General features: G+C 35.4%; 1 protein-coding gene across 3 annotated transcripts in view; it reads left to right on the top strand.

Annotated features, from left to right (window-relative positions):
* NPAS3 (neuronal PAS domain protein 3) overlaps positions 1–19,302 on the top strand; it is a gene marked incomplete at its 3' end in the record, with an annotated part of 610,700 nt that overhangs the window by 544,651 nt on the left and 46,747 nt on the right. For all 3 annotated transcript variants that reach the window (XM_082761139.1, XM_082761140.1, XM_082761138.1), the window contains one exon: positions 9,442–9,560. In XM_082761139.1, the coding sequence (XP_082617265.1) occupies positions 9,442–9,560 (119 nt within the window). The remainder of the gene's footprint in view (positions 1–9,441; positions 9,561–19,302) is intronic.

The raw sequence follows: 19,302 nt of genomic DNA on the forward strand, positions 1-19,302 counted from the left end.
AAATGTAATTTTTTCTTCCTCTTTGGGATTCTAATTTTAAAAGCATTAAAGAAGACAGCTGCTCATGCTGTGATATGCGCTAAACAGCCTGAAGGATGGAAAAAAATATATTTGTAGCTCATAATAACTATTGACCTTTCTGATATACAATGTTCTCTGTGTTAGCTATTCTGTTCTATCAACAGTGAAGATTGAACATGACTTTTTAATAGAAAACATGGGGTTTCAAGCTGCTTTCACAAAGGTGTTTATGTATTGTTATTTTGTATTGTAGTACAAAGACTAAGTCCTGATGCCCTTTGTCTGACATCATGTTTGTCATAAAAAAGCCCCAGTGTTACTGACTGTTTTATATGAGGAATTGGCTCGTAACCATTTTATAGTAGTGATAAAAGCATTGCTCCACTAGATCCAGAACACGGGTATTGAAAATAGAATCCCTAAAATATCCCAGCAGCACAAAAGGTATTTTCCAAAGAAATAGTTTCCTCAAGTGGCTATATTTACAGGGGTATTCCGCTAAGATTTAAAACACTCACTCCTTGTATTCATACTGTTTGTTCCTTGGCATACACAGCCTGCTGCATAACAGCTTTTGCTGGATGTCATGTGCTCTCAAAGACTATCTTTATGATACCCCATTTTTTCTCTTGAACTTTCCTGCTGCTTGGTTGCTGAGCACAGAAACATCCACTCGCAGCAGCTTGACTTTGACACTTGCGTATGTTTCCCTGGAGTGGGATCATCCACACATCGCCTGTGAGCAGCATGAGGTAACTCGCCTGCTCTTCTTTCCCTCAGGGAAAAGCTTCACCAAAAAGCACCTCCCATTTGGCACATGAAAATCTGGAAAGCAACCTCTTTATTGTGCTTTTTAAGCCCAAGCAGGCTGGCAATGTTAGGCAACATCAGAAGGTACATTTTAATGTTTGTAGAGGGTTTTTTTTATGCCATGTGCTGGGAAGGAACTTTAGTGGGCCATTATTGGCAGCTCTGAACCACAGTTATTTTCACAGCTATGCTCTGGAGTGTCAGCTAATGATTCACAAGTTACCAGGCAAGAGCAGAAAACTAGCAAGAGAGGAAAAAATATCCTCAGCTGATCCTTCTAGGGCATGAAAGAGGGGGACCAGCAACAACATTTAATGGCAGTTTTGTGCTGAAATAAAATGTTCAAAATTGTTTATAAGAACTTGTTCAATGAGGATAGAGATTGTATAGGTTGTGCGCACCAGCCACATCTCAAATACAGTTTAGAGTCTAGTTTTTTGCTCCTTACAGGCCCATGAAGCTCTCAGGGAATTCGGTGAAGTTTTTACCCTTCAAAATAGTAAGGATATGTTTTTTCTTAGCTGTTTCCTTATTTCCCAGTTTCCTTTCTCCATACCCCCTCCTGAACAAAGTATAGATGTGTTATTACTATTGTTACATGTGCACCTTTCCTAGCCATTGGATTTGTTCTGTTTAAAACTTTATTAGAACTCTTCCAACATAAGTAAATAAGTAAATGATAACACTATGCTAGTTTTCTTTGGGACTGCCACTGAACCTTGAAAATTTATGAGTGTTGCTAACCTCACATGAAACCAAGCAAAGAGGTCAGGTCAGATTATTTATTCCTTAGCCTAAAATAAATTAGCTTTAAATCTAAAAGCATAGAAGGAAGTTTGAGCTTCATGTGCAGTATGGTTTATGTACCACTCACTCAGTAGACCATAACAGCTCTTTTAGAGTTGTTCCGGTCTATTGGATGAATGTGGATACATTTGCAAGTGCTTAGATAATGGATTGAAGCCCAGTAGACTGTAACATTTCCAAAGAGTTTCAGAGTTAAAGTTTCCTACCGTGGTTACTTCTTTTAATGGCAAATCTTTATTATGTTGTTTTCAAACAGGCAAAACAAACAAACAAAAAACCTCTACATGTATTTCATAGATCACTGACCTACCAAAATTTTTTGTAAAATCTGTCTTTCAATGTTACAGGAGAAACAAAAATCTTATTCATTGCTTCGTCCTGGCAGCACTTTATTTATAGCTCTATACTGGCACCTAATTCATTCTATATTTTACTAGATATATAAAGAATTCTGTGGGATAAAGATTACATGGGAAGTAAATTGCATGTGGTGGGAATTAATAGGCTGATAAGACATATTTCTAGACTAGAAGAAATGGAAGAAGCAGCAGCAGAAGAAAGGAAGTTTTGAGAGGCTTTAGAGTAATACTTTGTCCAATGAAGAGTAGTTCAGATCACTTTGGTTCTGCAAGAATAGTGGAACATTCCAAAATTTCGCAGTAGATTAAGGAAAGTCTATCAATGAGTTTTTACTTTAGTTTGTCCCACATAACTCCAGTCAGTACATGGGACTAGTCTGGATTAAAAAAAATAATAATAATAAAATTAAATAAAATTAAAAAAAAACAAAACAAAACACAGCAGGGTAAACTCAGAATATGGCTTACGCAGGTGCATTGTTCTAGGTGCCCAGAATATAATATTCACATAGTAGTGTTTGCACTTGCAAAATCTGCAAACTGAGCATTAGCAATCACAGAGAAATGTACTTTACTCATTAAAGTTTTGTTGTGTATGTGTGTTAGTATGTGAAACTATAATTAAATTTGTGAGTAACTGCATGCACAGATTTCCTTATTCATTTGTAAAAGAGGATCCTTTAGATTATTCTGGCTTACTTTTACCATAAAAGTAGTTAGTGTGAAGTCTGGTTTATTTTGGGGAACAGCACAAGCACATTTCAATTGTTGGTGTAACCACACATACCAGACTGAATTGTGGCATGTGCAATCAAAGCCCTAAGGAAGAGACACAATGATAAAATAATAATCAGGAGCTTGACTGAAGTCTTTTCATAGCATTAGTAATTACTCATATAGGAGCTAGACCAAACTCTTATGGCTTAAGTTGCACAAAGACAGAGAACTTGTGCTACAACACACCTCGCATGGCCATTCTTTCTGGCCACTCCAGGAAGGCTTGGGTCTTCTGGAGGTCCTGTGTGAAACCATCATTCCTGTGTACATCTCACTGTCGAGCAGCTCACAAAAACACTGTAGACCTAAGTGTGGGCAAATTAAGCCTTTGGTCACTCAGAATCCATCCCTGAAATGACTGTTCTACTATCGTATTTCTATTAGTTTGTCCCATTGAATTTTATATAGCCAAGCATTGAGATTTTCACTACTTCCTTTGGAGGAAATTTTCAACATATCAAAAAGACAGGATTAACTATGTAAATTAACAATATTAATCAAGCTCTGTCATGGCCAGGCAGTTCAAGTTAACATATTTCTTTGTAATTCTAAGCTCTTGTAAATCCATGGTGCAGGAGACAGATCAGATATTAAGCCTGTTCTACCTTTTTGGCTGTTGTATCTAAATTCACTGCTACTCCACTGATTTGCCAGAATGCATATACTTTTATCACATTGAAGACAGAGGCTGCATGTATCTGAGCTAGTCACTTTTTCTCCCAGTTTGTGCTTAACTGTGTACTCCTTCACATATGGAATGTAGCCTTGTAGTTACAGATTTGAGTTACAAAAATAATCACATGTATATAAATATAGACATTACTGAAAATGTAAAAATTGTTAAAGAAATATACGTAAGGCTTCAATATCAAATTCTTTGTAAGAATTAAATATTTTATGTAATGACCATCTAACTGGACTAACCTGAGATACCAGCTCATCTCATCACTTGCTGGTTTGGAAAACTTGGAGGGATAAGGAAAACAACAACAAAACCACCACCACCAACAACAAAAGACCATTAAAAGAAACAACTTTCAAGAGAAGTCTGATAGGGTTTAAAGTTTTTATGCCTTCAAGTTTCTAATAGTCTTATAGGTCATGAAAAGTGAATTGTCTTCATACTGGAGGTAGAATGACAAAAAAAAAAAAAAAAAAAAAAAAAAAACAGTTATCTTGTCTGAAAACATTACTTAGCAATAAATTCTTTAGAGGAAGTCATTGTTCTTTCCATTTATTTTGGAGAAGCTGCCTTGAGCCTTCCCCTTCTCAATGAGGCCTTGGCTAGCACCCAGTAGTATTCCCCTTGTATAATGGAAAGATGAGAACTAAGTCAACAAAAGCCTTGGGTCCAATTCTTAAGTTCTTCAGCTTTTCAGTAAATAGCAAAACTGAAAAGTTAAGAGTCTTACCAAGTTCTATGCAAGTACTATGAATTCCTCCAAGATCAAAATCTGGTTAGTCTGTTCCTGTTCATAACTGGGACAGCTTACAGCAAAAATATTATTCCTACAGTTTATACCTGTTAGTACTGTGTAATAATATTGCCTTGGAAGAATGAACAAGCCTCTTCTATGCCACCTACAACATTAATGAAATAGTTCACATAGTCTTCCATTTTGCAAGATTCTGAACAAACCAGTATGAGATGTATAGACGTTGTTAGCTCTGTGCCCATCAACCCTCTTCAGGTACGCCTTAGTCATTCATCCAAATAGTCCAAGAGTCTTCAGGACCTTTGCTAGACTAAGTTTTAGCTTCCAGTACTTGCCCATGTTCAGCCTGCAATCAGATTGAACACATTTCACTTAAAACCATGCATTTGCACATATGCTAAATATAATTTCATAGTAACTTGCATTTACTAGGAATAAATAGTCTTAACTTGAAGCTTTTGAATTTTATTTGCTGAGCTAGTAGGTAAAAAAAAAAAACAATCTTTTAGCTTGTAAAATGATCAAATTTGATCAGTAAGTTACTAAGAGAGAATGAGCTTGGAAGTGGTGCTTTTTTGAGAGTCACATTTGTGATTAAAAACATACCTTAAGAGGCAATATAGGAAAACAGGACAGTTAACTGTCCAAGGTTAAATTTTCCTAGAAGTCCTTTAATGCCTGATTACAGGCAATAAACTGCACAAAAGAAATAGAAGTATTTGCAAAGATGCATCTAGTCGGACTGAAAACCATAGATTTATATTACCTAATTATTAATCTTAATATGATGATTCTCAGTTTCCTGTGCAAAGAATTATCAGACTTTAAGAAATATGTGAAGTGGTTTGCAAGTGTAGAAGATGACACAAGAAGAGAGCTCTCTTTTTATTACTATTTTGTATATTCTCTTATTTCATTTCTCTTTTAAGAGCTGTATATATGGTGTTTAAAAATGTCTCTTAAAAACTGCATAGGCACCTGTTTTAAGGAAGATAAATTCATACCAAGTAAAAACTTCCTGAAATGATACCGAATCCAGAATTTCCTGTGTGTTAAGCCATAAGTTTTTGTCCCACCAGCCCACTCAAATTCCCTGTTAGTGTGTGGTTTTTCATCTGTAACTTCTGATCCTCCTAAGAATGAGAAGCCTATCTTTTATCTGTTTGGCATGCAAAAAAAATGCTATTTTTCTCCTCTCAATTATTTTTAATGCATGGGGGTTGGGGGGCAGAACAGAAGTTGGTGAATATTTATTCAGGCTGCTTTGTCAGCTTTTCGTTATTTAAGACATAAATCAAATTTGGAACAATTTCTTTCCTGGGGGACAAATTGTTTATCTGAATTTGAATGTGCTTGTGAATCAGTCATAGAGATGATACTTGTGCTATAGCTATGTAATAGCAATTATTTGCATTGTTTTACATTGTTTTGCTCTATAGCATAAAGTTAGACTCCACACAGATGCTGGAGTACATCTGCAGATCATTGCAGGATCAGAGCCATGGACCTCATTCCTCCAAATAATTATGTGCATGTTTATCTCTCAATGCACATTCCACCAATGTCAGAAGAACTCTTCCAGCATATAAAGTTAAATGATAAATGACCGTTTTGTGGGGCCCAAGCCCAAGATTATTCCCAAACCAAAGCCTGTTGAAGGCTCAGAGCTGCAATGCTGGTTCACAAAGAATGACTTAGGAAGAGTTAACTAAATAATTTTGTGAATTGGTAACTAGTTCATACTATATCCTCATTTGTTTCTGTGGTTCTTAATTAATGTTTAGCATTTACGGCACTTTTGTATGGGTATTGGGGTTGCAGTTTTATGCCCTTCAAAACAGATTATACACTCTTTGCGTCCAAAAGTCTTGCACTGCTTTAGCAGCTTTGGGAGTGGAAAGAAAAGAGGTTTATTCCTTTAGTAGTACCTGATGAAGAAATTTAAGGACACACAAAGGCAAGCGCTTTCCCAACTGAGTACACAATTACCTGTTTTGCAGAGACAATCCAGACTTATTTTTTATACTTCTAAGCTTGACAGTGTATTGTGCTTTCATTCACACGCAGTGAGCATTGACTTTTATCATATTATTAGCATTCTAAACTCACAGTTTCAGAGGTTTATAATTCAACAGTAGCTTTAGACTCAGGAAATTCAGCCCAGGCACACTATTTTTCAGTACAAAAGACAGCTTCAGTAACTACAGTATCAAGTAGAGTGGACATTGTTTATTTCAGGCTTTTTTAAAAAGATTACAAATTACAAACAAAACAACAACTGAAAACCAACTTCTTGAAAAATGAATTGTTATGGAGTTTCATTCTGATATTCCTCAGATTGTTAACTTCCTTTGACATAATTTGAAAAAAATGAAAAGGCCAAGGGATAAGCACTTAAGATCAACTCCTGAGAACTCATGATGGACCACATTCCATATATTCCTGTGCAAATCTCATTGACATCCATAGATGTGTTCTGTACACACCCTGTTATAAAAATCTTGCATGCATAATCACAGTTAGCATTGTTACATATCTACCAGGGCTAGGTGCAACTCTGAATGCAGATTTATACTATCAGCCCCAATGGTTCTCTCCTGAGAGAAATACAGAAAGCTGTTCATAAGCTGTTCTGGACTTTTAGGTTACTAATCCCATCTCACGCATACACTCTCAGGTACCTCTTGTTAAAGAAAATCAAACACTTTATAATACATATTTATATGACATTCACTGTTCCGCTATGCTGGATAAATTATATGCATTTTATAACATTCACTTACAGAGATATTTAGGTTTTGTACCAGTTATAGTAACAGTAAACTAATGATAAACTCATGATATAAAGTGGCACGAACCCAGAAAATGTCAATTCCATATACATGATACCAGATGTCGGCTGTTTTCCTTTCTTTCATAAAACTGTATGAAAAGGAATTTTTAATTTTGATTTCTTGGGCATGGTACATATGTGTTACAGCCAGATCATTTTTCAAGCATGAGATATTGTCTATTTAATTAATGTTAGTTCTATATGTTTAGGTAATTGCCATTAGAACACATGAGGACATATTGTACTTATTGCCTGTGCTAGAGCGTAATGTGCTGGACTACAACAGCTACACTTGTTAAGCTGATTTTAGCATTTCTTCACACAGCAGGAAGCACCCATGCTGAGGTTTCTTAATGTACTCTTTAAGTACTGCACTGGAGAGTACTGTATAATAATAATAATTAATAATGATCCTAATCTTGCCAGTAGTGCTACTACCCTGGTGACCCTGGTTGCAGTTTCAGGGTTCCACTACCCTGTGCCTTGAAACACTTATGTTTCATTTCATAGGTGATATTGCTGAACAGAGATGAATTTTTTGAGGATGGGTTTGTTGCATGGATTCTGATGGCTTCACATTTGTTCAGGTCTCCGAGGACCAGCACCAATAAATGTGAAAGAGACAACAGCAGAATGGCATACTTTTCCATTTCCACCAGGATGAAAAAAATACTCTAAATTAGGTCTAACCTTAAATGTGTAATCTGTCCTTGGAAGCAACAAAAGAAAAAAAAAAAAAAAAAAAAAAGGGAATATAGCATCTTCTAGCTCTTGGCATCCCTTACGAGAAAAAATTGGTTCTAAGGGTCTCTGATCTTGTGTTTTAGTAAAATAGAACTGCACGGCTGACTGACAGTTCTGATCTAAAGCATTTACGTTTAAGTTTTGATCTCTCTGCTTTTGATTAAAACTAATGAGCTCATTTAATTCAAAATGGGAATCTCTGATAAGAGAAATAAGGTTGATGTGATTGGATTAGAGGGGCAAATTAAACTCTTAGAGCAGAAGTTTGTGCTTATATAGTGTATTAAAAAGCTGTTGGCGTATTATGGCGTGTTAGATGATGAGAAAAATTTCATAGTAATTCATATTTAATCAGAAGAAATGAAAGTACTAAATATAACATGGCTCTGCTTTTCCCTTGAGTGATAAAGAGCTGTACATTTAAAATGACATCGAATTCATGCTCTCTAAAACAAAAAAATCTTAAGAGAGACACTAAAGAAAGGAGCACTGTTGTCAGTTATTTCATCACAATAGACCTGAAATGTCACAAACACAAGACAAAGTGACCACATTAAAACAAGGACAATTCAATAAAATCCTTAGCTTAAAAACAAGGTTTGGTGTTTCTGTTCACTGCATAACAAATGCTTAAGTGCTTGAATACTTTCTACTAGTAGCTGGGTTGGTTCTCCAAAACAATAGCCAAATAATTTCAAAATAACTTTTTTATTCAGCATTCATTACTCATTGAAGAAGTGAGTTAAACTCCATTAATACCTGCTTATTGTAAGCCTACTCTAGAGTTTTCCCATGAATGATACTTAAGGGAGGGGTAGGGAAGCATTGGTTATCAGGGCAAAAAATAGCATTAATAAATATTGTATAGGGAATATTTTGGTGCTAACTGCTCTTTTACCCACTATTTTATCATAGTTTATACTATTTGTTTATTAATTTAAAATGGTCATAGTTGAGGAAGTGAGAAGCGTGAGATCTAAAGTTTAAAGAAGGATGTTGGACAACAAAAACTTTCCATTAATGACTAATTAGTCACCAACAATTAAAAAGTATGATGCTGGTCATCATCATCATCATCATAATGCATCATTTACCTGAGTATTTTTGCCTGCAGGCTGCTTTGATTCTTTATTGATAATCATTAACCCTCAATACTGGAGAAACCAAGGCAGCAGTGACTTGTAGATATCACTGCAAGAAAGGAATGGGGTCTAAGGTATAAAGATCTGAAGAGTTTGCAGCCTCTTTTAGCAGGTAGAATTGTCTTGGTGACACTTTGTCTTTTCTAAAACTCCGAAGAAGTCCATAATTTTTAAAAAGATGGCATAACAATAACCTAGCAAAATAATTCAAGTCATAGCAAAATTGTGCAAGAAAGAGTTAATGAGGCAAATCTGTGTTAAAAATTCTCTGGGAAAAAAAAAAAAAAAAAAAAAAAAAACAAACCTCAAAATGAGGCACTGAGTATACATATATTTTTCACATTTTTTTTTTGCTAAGTAAACATTTTCTAAACGAGTTAAATTGATTACAACACTCTTAGCATCCATCAGTCATTTATTTTTAGTGAGTTCAAGGATTGCACCTGAAAAATAGCTTAGAGGGGATGTATAAAATCTAAATTATGTGTATATGTATTTTTTCTATTCCCTAGTGGAATCTACAAGCCCCAGTTTACTAACCACTGACAACACTCTAGAGCGCTCTTTTTTCATCCGAATGAAATCTACACTGACCAAGCGAGGAGTGCACATCAAATCATCAGGATACAAGGTAAGGGTTGCACAGTAGCATGAAATATTGACATCTTTAAATTATGTTACTTTTCGTATCAGGGATGTGTTAATATTTAGAGGAAGGAATTATTTCACATTTGCGTATGTTTCATTCTTTTTGTTAAAGAACGATTAGCACAGTATTTCCAGCCTACGGTTTGGTAGTGGTACTACACCTCCATTAAATTGATTTTTACAGTAAATATTGATTATAGCATGAAGGCCTTCAAAAGAGCAACACTTTCAGAGTAAATGTATATTTCACCAAAGAAGGTGGGTCACAGTAACATCACTTTTCCTTAATGAAATTACTACTCATTTACCTAGACTGTTTGTTTTTGGGGGGTTATGTGTTCTCTCAGAAAGGTAGAACTTCTCCATGCAGACAATTTTCTATTTAGGTTCATAGCTCTTCTGGCTGAAGAAAACAACAAGCCATAATGAGTACTTTTCCACCATTTGTCTTTCATTGTCTGTCTGAGGGGTATCTGCTGCTGGGGATCATATTTGCTGGATTTCTTACTCTTTTAAGATATGAAACTCTCTTGTTTCTTATCAGCAGTAATCTCATTTTTCTTCAGTCATATATCGCTTATAGTGCCTGTAGCTATCAGTGACTTTGCAGTACACTAAAACTAGAAGCAATAGCACATTTTTAACATTGTCAACTTCTGGAATGAAATATGTCATCCATTAAGTATTAAAGAAGATAAAAGAGTGGTTCAAGGAAACATGTCTGAGAAAGTGTGTGTGTATTTGGAGAAGGTGCTCGTCAACACTCATTTAAAAACTTTAAAAGCTTTTTTTTTTTTTCAGTTTTCAGAGAAAGATTTAGAGGAGCTTTGAAGTGAAATTCCCCAATTCACTCATCCCCCAAAATTCTCTGTGAATATGACATCAAGGTAGTTTATATGAGTAGTAAAAATCTCCTGGTAGAAATGCCTGTTTGCAAATGAATGAAAGTCCTTCTGTTGGATAGTTTCTGCATCAAGATGATTAAAGTAGTTGCTAATGGAATTTTAGGTACAAATGAACAGTTTCTTAATGGAACTTTAGGTACAAATGAACAGTTTCTTAAGACACCAAAAGTTATGATCTGGTTTCAGTTGTCAGCACCTGAAAGAATGTATTCACTACTCGTTCATACTGTCAGGTTTTCGAGTCTCAGAAGGTACAAGACTGGGAGTTGTACTGCTAGTCTCAGGAGGAAGAAAAGGAATGAATTAGTCAGGTTATTGGAGTTATATTCATTTTCATGGTTAAGCATGGTTTATCAGGTCTGGGCCAAAGTTAGATTGGCAGAGAACTTCAGTGGATATTTTTGCTGCAATAATAAGGGGAAAAAATAGAGAATTCATCTTTGGATTTTGCAGTCTGACAGTTTTGCCAAATGTAGGTGAGAAAACAAGGAAGGCACTTGAGTAACTTTGTTGTCTCTGTTCTTGGACTTCTGACAAACTTATGCTAGTCCGGTACCAAAATAGGACACGGGTACACAAGTAGGTTTTTTACTTTTTACAGTACAGTTTTTGAAATTCTCAGTAGATCCTTTACTCAAGAAAGACACGTTAATGTCTATCATATAAATGTAATTTCTTTTCTCTTTTAAAACCTGCTGATGTCTCATGGAAACATTATAAACCAAAACTGATTAAATTAAATTTGAAAGATCAGATATCATTTTTAGGCAATTTCCCCTAGACACAAAGAATGGAGAAAAAGTAAAAATATAGTTTACAAAACTGTGTATAGTTAAAACATTCTTTTTTATTTTTCCCATTTTTTTTCCATGAGGAAGCAACAAGTCAAGATGAATAAAATTGCAGAAACAGTGTGCAAATCTTAGACAGGTGCAGATACAGAGTTGTGGGTTTTTTTTTGATGTTTAGGAGGATTTTGTAACTGACAGACTTTGACTTACTTCTGCTGTGTCCAATCACATAAATTGCACTTTGATGGTTTTTCAAAAACATGGTTATTGACACTCTGTACTCTATGGAATAATTATCTTCAGCTTTTGTGAGCCTCACTGCCTATTAAAACTGTACATTTATTTTAGATGAGTTGGATCGTGTTAGTGTCTTCTTAGTGTACTAGGTGAGCATAATAAAACTCAACTGCTATAGTGAATGTCATCCATACTTTAAGGAAAGTTACCAACTTATTTATTGATTTATGAAAGTCCAGCACTAGAATGAACCTGAGGCCTCTAGAAATAGCTTAGGTATGTATTTTATAAAAATTAGTAAAGATCCATGAGCTTTATGGATGTACAGCTATAAGAAATTATCAAAGGGAAGAATAGTTATGTAATATCAGCAAAGCTCATGGGAAGAGCTGGATGCATTCTGTGTCAGGGGGCCCTGGAATACCTCCAGCCCTTATTCAGGAAGTAGTACACCAGCTGGGGCCATGTGCAGTAGAGTTCCTGTGGGAAACCCCAGTGGAGCAGGCTGACTCAAGAGCCGCTGCCTGAATATACAGAGCACTGAATTTTCCCTTCCTCCTCATCTTCCCTTGAGCTCCTGTGTCATCATGGGAGGGTAACCATCCTAATCAAGCATCCAGACATACAACAGGAGCAGTGTTCTGAGAAGACCATATCTTATGTGAGTCAGGTTTTAGCTTTGCCAAGGGTACACAGTTCCCCATGGATTCAGTCCTCAGTGACAAAAATTTTGCATCTTTGTGAAATGTTTTTTTCATGTTTCAAACTCTTGCTGAACTTAGAAACCACATCTTCGTTTTTCCCTTGCTTTGAGGAATGCTGATGAATGTTTTCTTTAGACAGCAAATGATTGAGGTGGTCCACAAGATGCTTAGGCAATTTTCAGAATGAGTGATCCCTGCCTCAGGAAAATCACATAAAATTGAAAACAGTCAGAGAACGAGATTGATTAATCATTTGGGTTGATCTAGTCTGAACTAATTTCCTATGAAAAGAAATGTGGGAACAAAAGCCACACTAATAGACTTACAAAGATCCATATATGTATACCTCAAAGAGACTTTGTTCCAGGCTGTTCTGACATGAGATGAACCCTGTTTATAGTCCCTTCCTGGACTGATTTAATTAGACTTGAATTATACCTAAAGATGGAGATAATGGTCTTTTTTCCATGAATGATATTACCTTAAAAGTCTGAAACAGGAAGGCTGCTACATGATTAATCCTACCTCTCTCCTTCCCTTTCATCTTTTTTCCCAGCACTGTCCTAGAATGGGATTTTCTTTATTTATATTCTTAGTCTCAGAGCTTGTAGGAAAAGAGCTTAGATACAGTGCTAGAGAGCTATTCACTGTTCAGTGAGTAAATCTACAATCAAAAAAAAAAAAAAAAAAAAAAAAAAAGTCAGATAAAATGTAGTCAGCTGACAAAACACATTGAAAACAAATAAAAAGAGAAAAATGGTAATTCCATTCACTGCAAAACTCAGAATGTATTACCATTACAACTGTTGTCTAAGATATATGATACAGAGACTTACTGTTTTTCTCTGCTGTAAATATATCACATCTTCCTTTTTCTGTTTTTGTTGTTGTTGTTTCTTTGTTTTCAATAACAAATACTTTTGTATTTCATTTGGATTTTTGTTGTCTCCATTTTATCTCTTCTACTTGTTTTTCTCCTTTTGCGGGTTACAATTCTGTCCACTTAGCTTATTTCACCTTCAGTGTTTCTGTTATCCTACTTTCATACATATATGTCAAAGCAAATTTTAATTGAAACTACTTTGTTCAAGTCCACTGATACATTTCCTACTATCCTATAGTATCCTATTATATTTTGTCACTTTTTTTTGTCATTTTTTCTTTCATGTCAGCTTGTGCTAGGATTTTCTTATTTCAAACTTTTAGGGTCTGTTACTGGTCTCTTGAACAAAGCATAATTAATGGGATAAAGAAGTAGTCAGCACATCCAGATTCCCTAGTACTTTTACTGTCACCATGGCAATCTCTGAATTGGGATAACCAACATCTGCTGCCTCACCATCTCCCAGGAACCTGTTCTTGGCTATCCATCAGAAGAGAACAGGTCATCTTTAAAATCCTGTAGGCTATAGAAATACTTGGAGTGGTACTTTCTACCTGCTATGCTACCTAGATGCCTTTTGGGCCCACTCAGTGTCAACAAGAAACAGCCTGCATGTTTCTTTCACTAAAGCATCAAAACCATTGAGGTCACAAGGCAATGAGTTCAGACAATTCAGTAACTGGAAGTAAATAGAGCAGCTATCATGCACTGAGCTAAATCTTACATATAACCTTAGACTTTGGAGCCTTATTATCAAGAAAAGAAATATTTGAAAGGTTATTTGGATACCTGTCCACGAAGTGAGTCTTTGGTGTCTTTCACAAGCACCTTGGGTTTGTGGGAAAGCACATACACAGTCTTCAGAGATGAATGAAGTTGACTTTGTTTCAGCAATTTGTGTGAATATATATATAAGTATGTATGTATATGTATGACCTACAGGAGTTCTGAAATCCTTTGGTATGGCACAGAATTGTCAGTACTGGAGACAAGTGTAACCCCTACATTGCTACTTTACAGACTCACAGCTCTTATCAATGCCAAAAGCAGGTACTTACACCTACTCTTCCTGATGTTCTTCATATGTAACAGAACTTATTGGGGGAAATACACAAACTTAATCAAACTGACCAAATTGCAATGAAGGGAGAAAAATTATCTTAATTCGTTATTTATTAAAGCACGAAGAACTGTTAAAACCAACAGTATAATCTTACGTACCAGTTGACATGCCACATAAAATTAAGTAAATTGATATATAAAAGTTTTGATTTAGCAAGCTTAGTTTAGAAAATTTGATGTGTTGTCACAAATCAAATGTCCACATTTCAGTAATGGAGGATTCAAATTTGGTTAGCTATGCCTCATACATCAGTTACTGTATATCAAAATATTTTCAGTATAACTTGAAAATGTGAGAAATATTTAAAACTCCATAAAAAAGTTTTCTCAAATTAGTCATTCTAGTCTACATGTATTCATATTTTTGTTTTGTTTAATGTTATCTTCTACCATCTTATTTAAAATTAAACATTTTCTGAAACTGCTCAGTTTTTGCATTTAAAATCTTAATGAAGTTAGAACTATTTGAATGACAATTTTGAAGATGGAAATTGAAATTTACTGTTGCAATTTTATGTTCATCACAGTTCTATTATCAGCCTTTTTCACAGCATATATTACTACTTTATAAAAAAAATGTTTTTTATTATTTCTTTAGAAGAATTTGAAGAGTTGGGCGAGATTTGGAAATCTCGGTTGTGCACTTCAAGTGCAATTTTTGGCAGCATTTAGGTATAGAAGAGAGCAAGGCAGACAAAATCTCTGTTAGAGAGACAAAACTATGCCATTTTGCACTTGCCTAGTGCAAACACATTTGCCTAGTGATACTGTTCTCTTGATTCAGTCTAAAACTGAAATGATTGTTTCCTGTCTAAGGGAAAGATTCACCTGGATTTCAGAATTTCAGATGTTTCTATGCTAAATTCACTTTAAGAATCCAATATATCATGGGCTTGTTGAGAACACTTTTTTTTTTTTTTTTTTTTTTTTGCATAATAGTCTAATGATTAGTGCGTTGCTTGAATATGGGTTATGTTAGAGTCAGATTTAATTCCCTCCACAGCCTGAGGGAATTCACATATCCCACTTTCCAGCTTGGCCTAAATTCTTTTCTTCTCTTCTAATATTTTTCCCCCTTGAAATCTTTTGTCAAGGATTTCACTCTGTCCCAGAAAGGTATCCTGACCTTTTCTGTAGGAAGAAAATGCAAAATTTAGTATTTTGTCACATGGCTACTGCCACACCTCCTTAATTGAGTGAAGAAGGAATAAGAAACCAACATCAGGAAGCATTATGTGAAGAGTTTTTTAAATGTCAGCACATGCATTCCCTAGACTTTTCAGCACTGAGAAGACTTAAAGGTAATTTGTCAGAGAGAAAGAACTGATCGAGAATTCACCCATGTAAATCGATGACCTTTTAGTCAAAAGGAAGTCTCTTAGCTAGTAAAGATGCAGCATTACTTATAAAAGAACAAAATACTAATGGGCCAATCTGAGACTTATGAAGTATCTACTTGTAGATATAAAGATACGGTTCAAGAAAAGATGGTCTGCCACAGGATTAAGAAGACTAGAGTTCATTTTATGCCTTGCTACAGAGCTGTGAGATTCTATTAGGAGAGCTGTCTGGAGAAGCTTGGTTCACACTTGACATCTAAATACATTAACCAACTTCTTAAAACTGTTCAGCAGCTACTAGCTACACCTTCTCAAAACACATTTTCAGGGCTGAGCATCAGCTATGATTTGTAGAACTGTTCTGTCATCCGAAGACATGAATATGTTAGGCATTTATTATTACAGTAGTACTAAGAAAACTAACCAGTTACTATTATATAAAAGCTCTTTTATTAACAGCCTTCTTCAAAAGACACATTCAAACTTTGATCATTCCTCATGCTGACTGCAGCTGTAGTATTCGTGACACCCATATCGGGATCTGTTTCTCCTCAAATAGTGTCTTCAATGTTCATATGACTTCAGAGTTGTGATTTTGTTGCAGCATGTTCCAAGCTGCATAAATGGGAAATACCTTAGATCACAGACTGGATTTTGGAAGGAAAGAAAACATAAAATTGAGCAAACACAGACTACTTTCTGAGAGATTAATTATTTTCATAAATTCTGTTAGCAAAGTATGAGTGATATAAAAAGAGTTCATCACCAAAATAGCAGCAAATGCCTCTGGTTCTGATTTTTAGGCAGTATAGTTCTGAAGCTACCTTTATTAAATATCAGTGAATATAACAGCAAAAGAAAACTATGAGATCAAGATTTACTCTGATATGCAACAAAACTTTCAAAATGGACATATATCAGCTCCAAGCCAAATCAGGCGTTCTTCCAAGAATTAAGTTTTATCTAGTCAGAGAGATTAAAAAAAAAAAAAAAAAAAAAAAAAAGAGGTTGTTGCACTAAGTAGCACTGTTTATCTAACTGTGAACTAGTAGTGCAGTGGGCCTATGAGTCTCTTTCCAGTGTCACTTTCCTGTGAATCCCTTTCCTTCTCCTCACAGACCAGTGAGGGTGGATGAGAACAGTGAGATTTCAACAGAGTGAGAAGCAGACAATGCCACCTATTACACTCCGGGAGAAAGTATCATGTTACTAGGTGGGAATGCCTACTGAAGGAAAGAAGTCTTCACTTCCCAAAATTTTCTCAAGTTGTCAGCTGTTGTTGTCTGCCACTGCTTGTTGTTAGTGAGTGGGAATAAGCCTTATGTAGGAGCCAAGAGAACCACATGGTGCTCTGTGAAGAATCACCAGCCAGAATTCAGGCAGATGCTGCTGCCGACATCTCTGCTTCACTTGGCTGTTTTTCTAACTGCCACCAGGGGATATTTTGGCCCGCCTCCTTTTCATAATGTAAACAGTGTATTCGATGTGTAAATGCAGACAGTAATAGCTTTTTATAGATCTTTACCTCTTTCAACAGTTCAAAGCTTTTTCTCCAAAGTATGCTTAGAAAGGACAAGAAGCTGATACCCTGAAAAAAAATGTAACTAATATCAAGCTAACGTAGAAAAACACATCTTCTTGCTCATCAGTGGTACTTGCAGAAGCAGTATCATCTCTCCACTGTTAATCTGGTAAATTGAGTGTGAAGCAGTCATGAAATTCAGAACTAAAATGAGAATAATAGGAAGGTTCTAAGGCTTGCATTTCAGTGAATTTTATGTTTAAGAAAATTTATCTCATATTCTGCATAACATTTTGATATGGTAAAATTAGATTGATAGCTGTTAAATAGAAAATACACATCTTAAACTGAAATCATAAGGGTATAATCCTGATAATTTACGCAAACACGTGTATTTACCTTTTGTATAAGTAGTGTCATTGGTTAATTAGAAGGTTAAGACCACATTTTTGCAAGAGAGTATTCTTCACTGCTGCCTTGGCAAGGAAATATTTTCTTAAAGAATTACACAAAAATTCTAAACAAAAATATATTTTAGGAGTTCCATAAATTTAGTACCTGCATTCACATATCACCATTCATTACACTATGATCTGTCACAGGCTATATTAGTTGGGAAAGAAGAAGTTCATTTCAAATGTATCATCCATATGTAACACAGACACCGGGAAAGACTGTAGTTTTTGCACTCAAGAAGGTAAAGAGGTTATGTGTTATCAACTGTCTCTACAGCCATTCTACAAAAGCAAGGGCTCTATAATTCAATGTGTGTTCTCTTGAACAGCTAAGGTTGTACAGCACCTTTTACATACCAGCTACACAAGATGGGTCTCATTAATATTTTTTTTTTTCAATCACATATCCTTTTAAACGTAGAAAACAACAGAGGATATTTATTTTACAGCTGGAAATATTTAAGACCCTATTTAAATACTGTCATCATTAATTTTCCAGTAATCTTTCCTTCATCATTAGTTCTTCTACTCAATACATGCTGAAATGTGTTAGCTGCCCACAATTCATAAGTATGTTTCTTTGTCCTGTCAAAGTTGTCCCTACAGAATTCTTATAAAAGTTCCTCTTTTTTTTTTGCTTCCTACTTTTCATATTTCTCCATCATATAATAACTGCATTCATTTATTTACATTGTGCAAAAATCATATGAACACTGAGTTATGATTTCACCAAGTCCTAAACTTGGAAAAGCATCTTTACTTCTCATTTATTTTTAACCCATATCTCTCATATTTTTTTTAAACTTTCTTTTACTTTTTGTGCAGGTTTGTATCTTCAGAAAGCATTATCTTTTATTGGCTTTTTCCTGTTGCTTATAATGTCATTTGTATTAATGAATGTACTTTTGCAACACTCCTCTGAGGCTGGAAAGTGCTGACATACCAAGAGATCAAGTATATGCCAAAGATAACAATGGCCGATTGTGTCAGAGCCAGCCGTGATTGCATGCAGTACTTCATCCTCAGCCTTTCTTTCTAACACATGAATATTGTCAAATCATCTCTGTGTTCCGGCACATCACACTTCATTTTCTCAGGCTGGTACTTCCTTTGTTTTGACGGTTGCCCTGAATAGGGAAAATGAGATGCCAAATAAAAAATACTCTGATCAAATGGTACAAAGTTTAGCAGCACATTTACAGAACACTTAGTAAAAGATGAATTCCTGCTCTCAAAATGGGGTACCACTGACCGTAGAAGAACTGCTTCAAAATCTTTGTCCTCAGAAAGAGAAAGAAGCAATGAAACATGTAGGGAAACATGTTTTCCTGCTACTTGGATTTTGCCCATAGGAGCTCCCTGACTCTGCTCCTCTGGCCACTTCAATGTGGGAGAGGAGTGGCAGCAGCCACCTCCTGGGCTGGCATCTGGCTTGGCTCTTTACAAACTTGCCTTTCTTATATCAAAATTAATTCTCTATAGAGACTTTTTTTTTCCATTTGCTTAATATGTTTCATACCCACCATAGATTTCTCCAAACTGAAGATCTCCAAGCTTCTCATTAGATTTTAGTATGAAGCTGATGCATTATGCATATGTAATATGCATGTGTATAAATTATAGGGAAACGTTATGCACTGTAGCTCTTTATATTTGGACCAAAGTGAAAGTACTAGCAAGTCAAAATGCCCCACTCCCTCACGCAGATAGTACCACTCTCCAGCTGCTCTTTACAGACTTTCTAGAAAAACAGGTAGCTTCGTAAG

This window comes from Aythya marila (genome assembly GCF_965140915.1).
Source record: "Aythya marila genome assembly, chromosome: 5".
NCBI classification, from domain to species: domain Eukaryota; kingdom Metazoa; phylum Chordata; class Aves; order Anseriformes; family Anatidae; genus Aythya; species Aythya marila.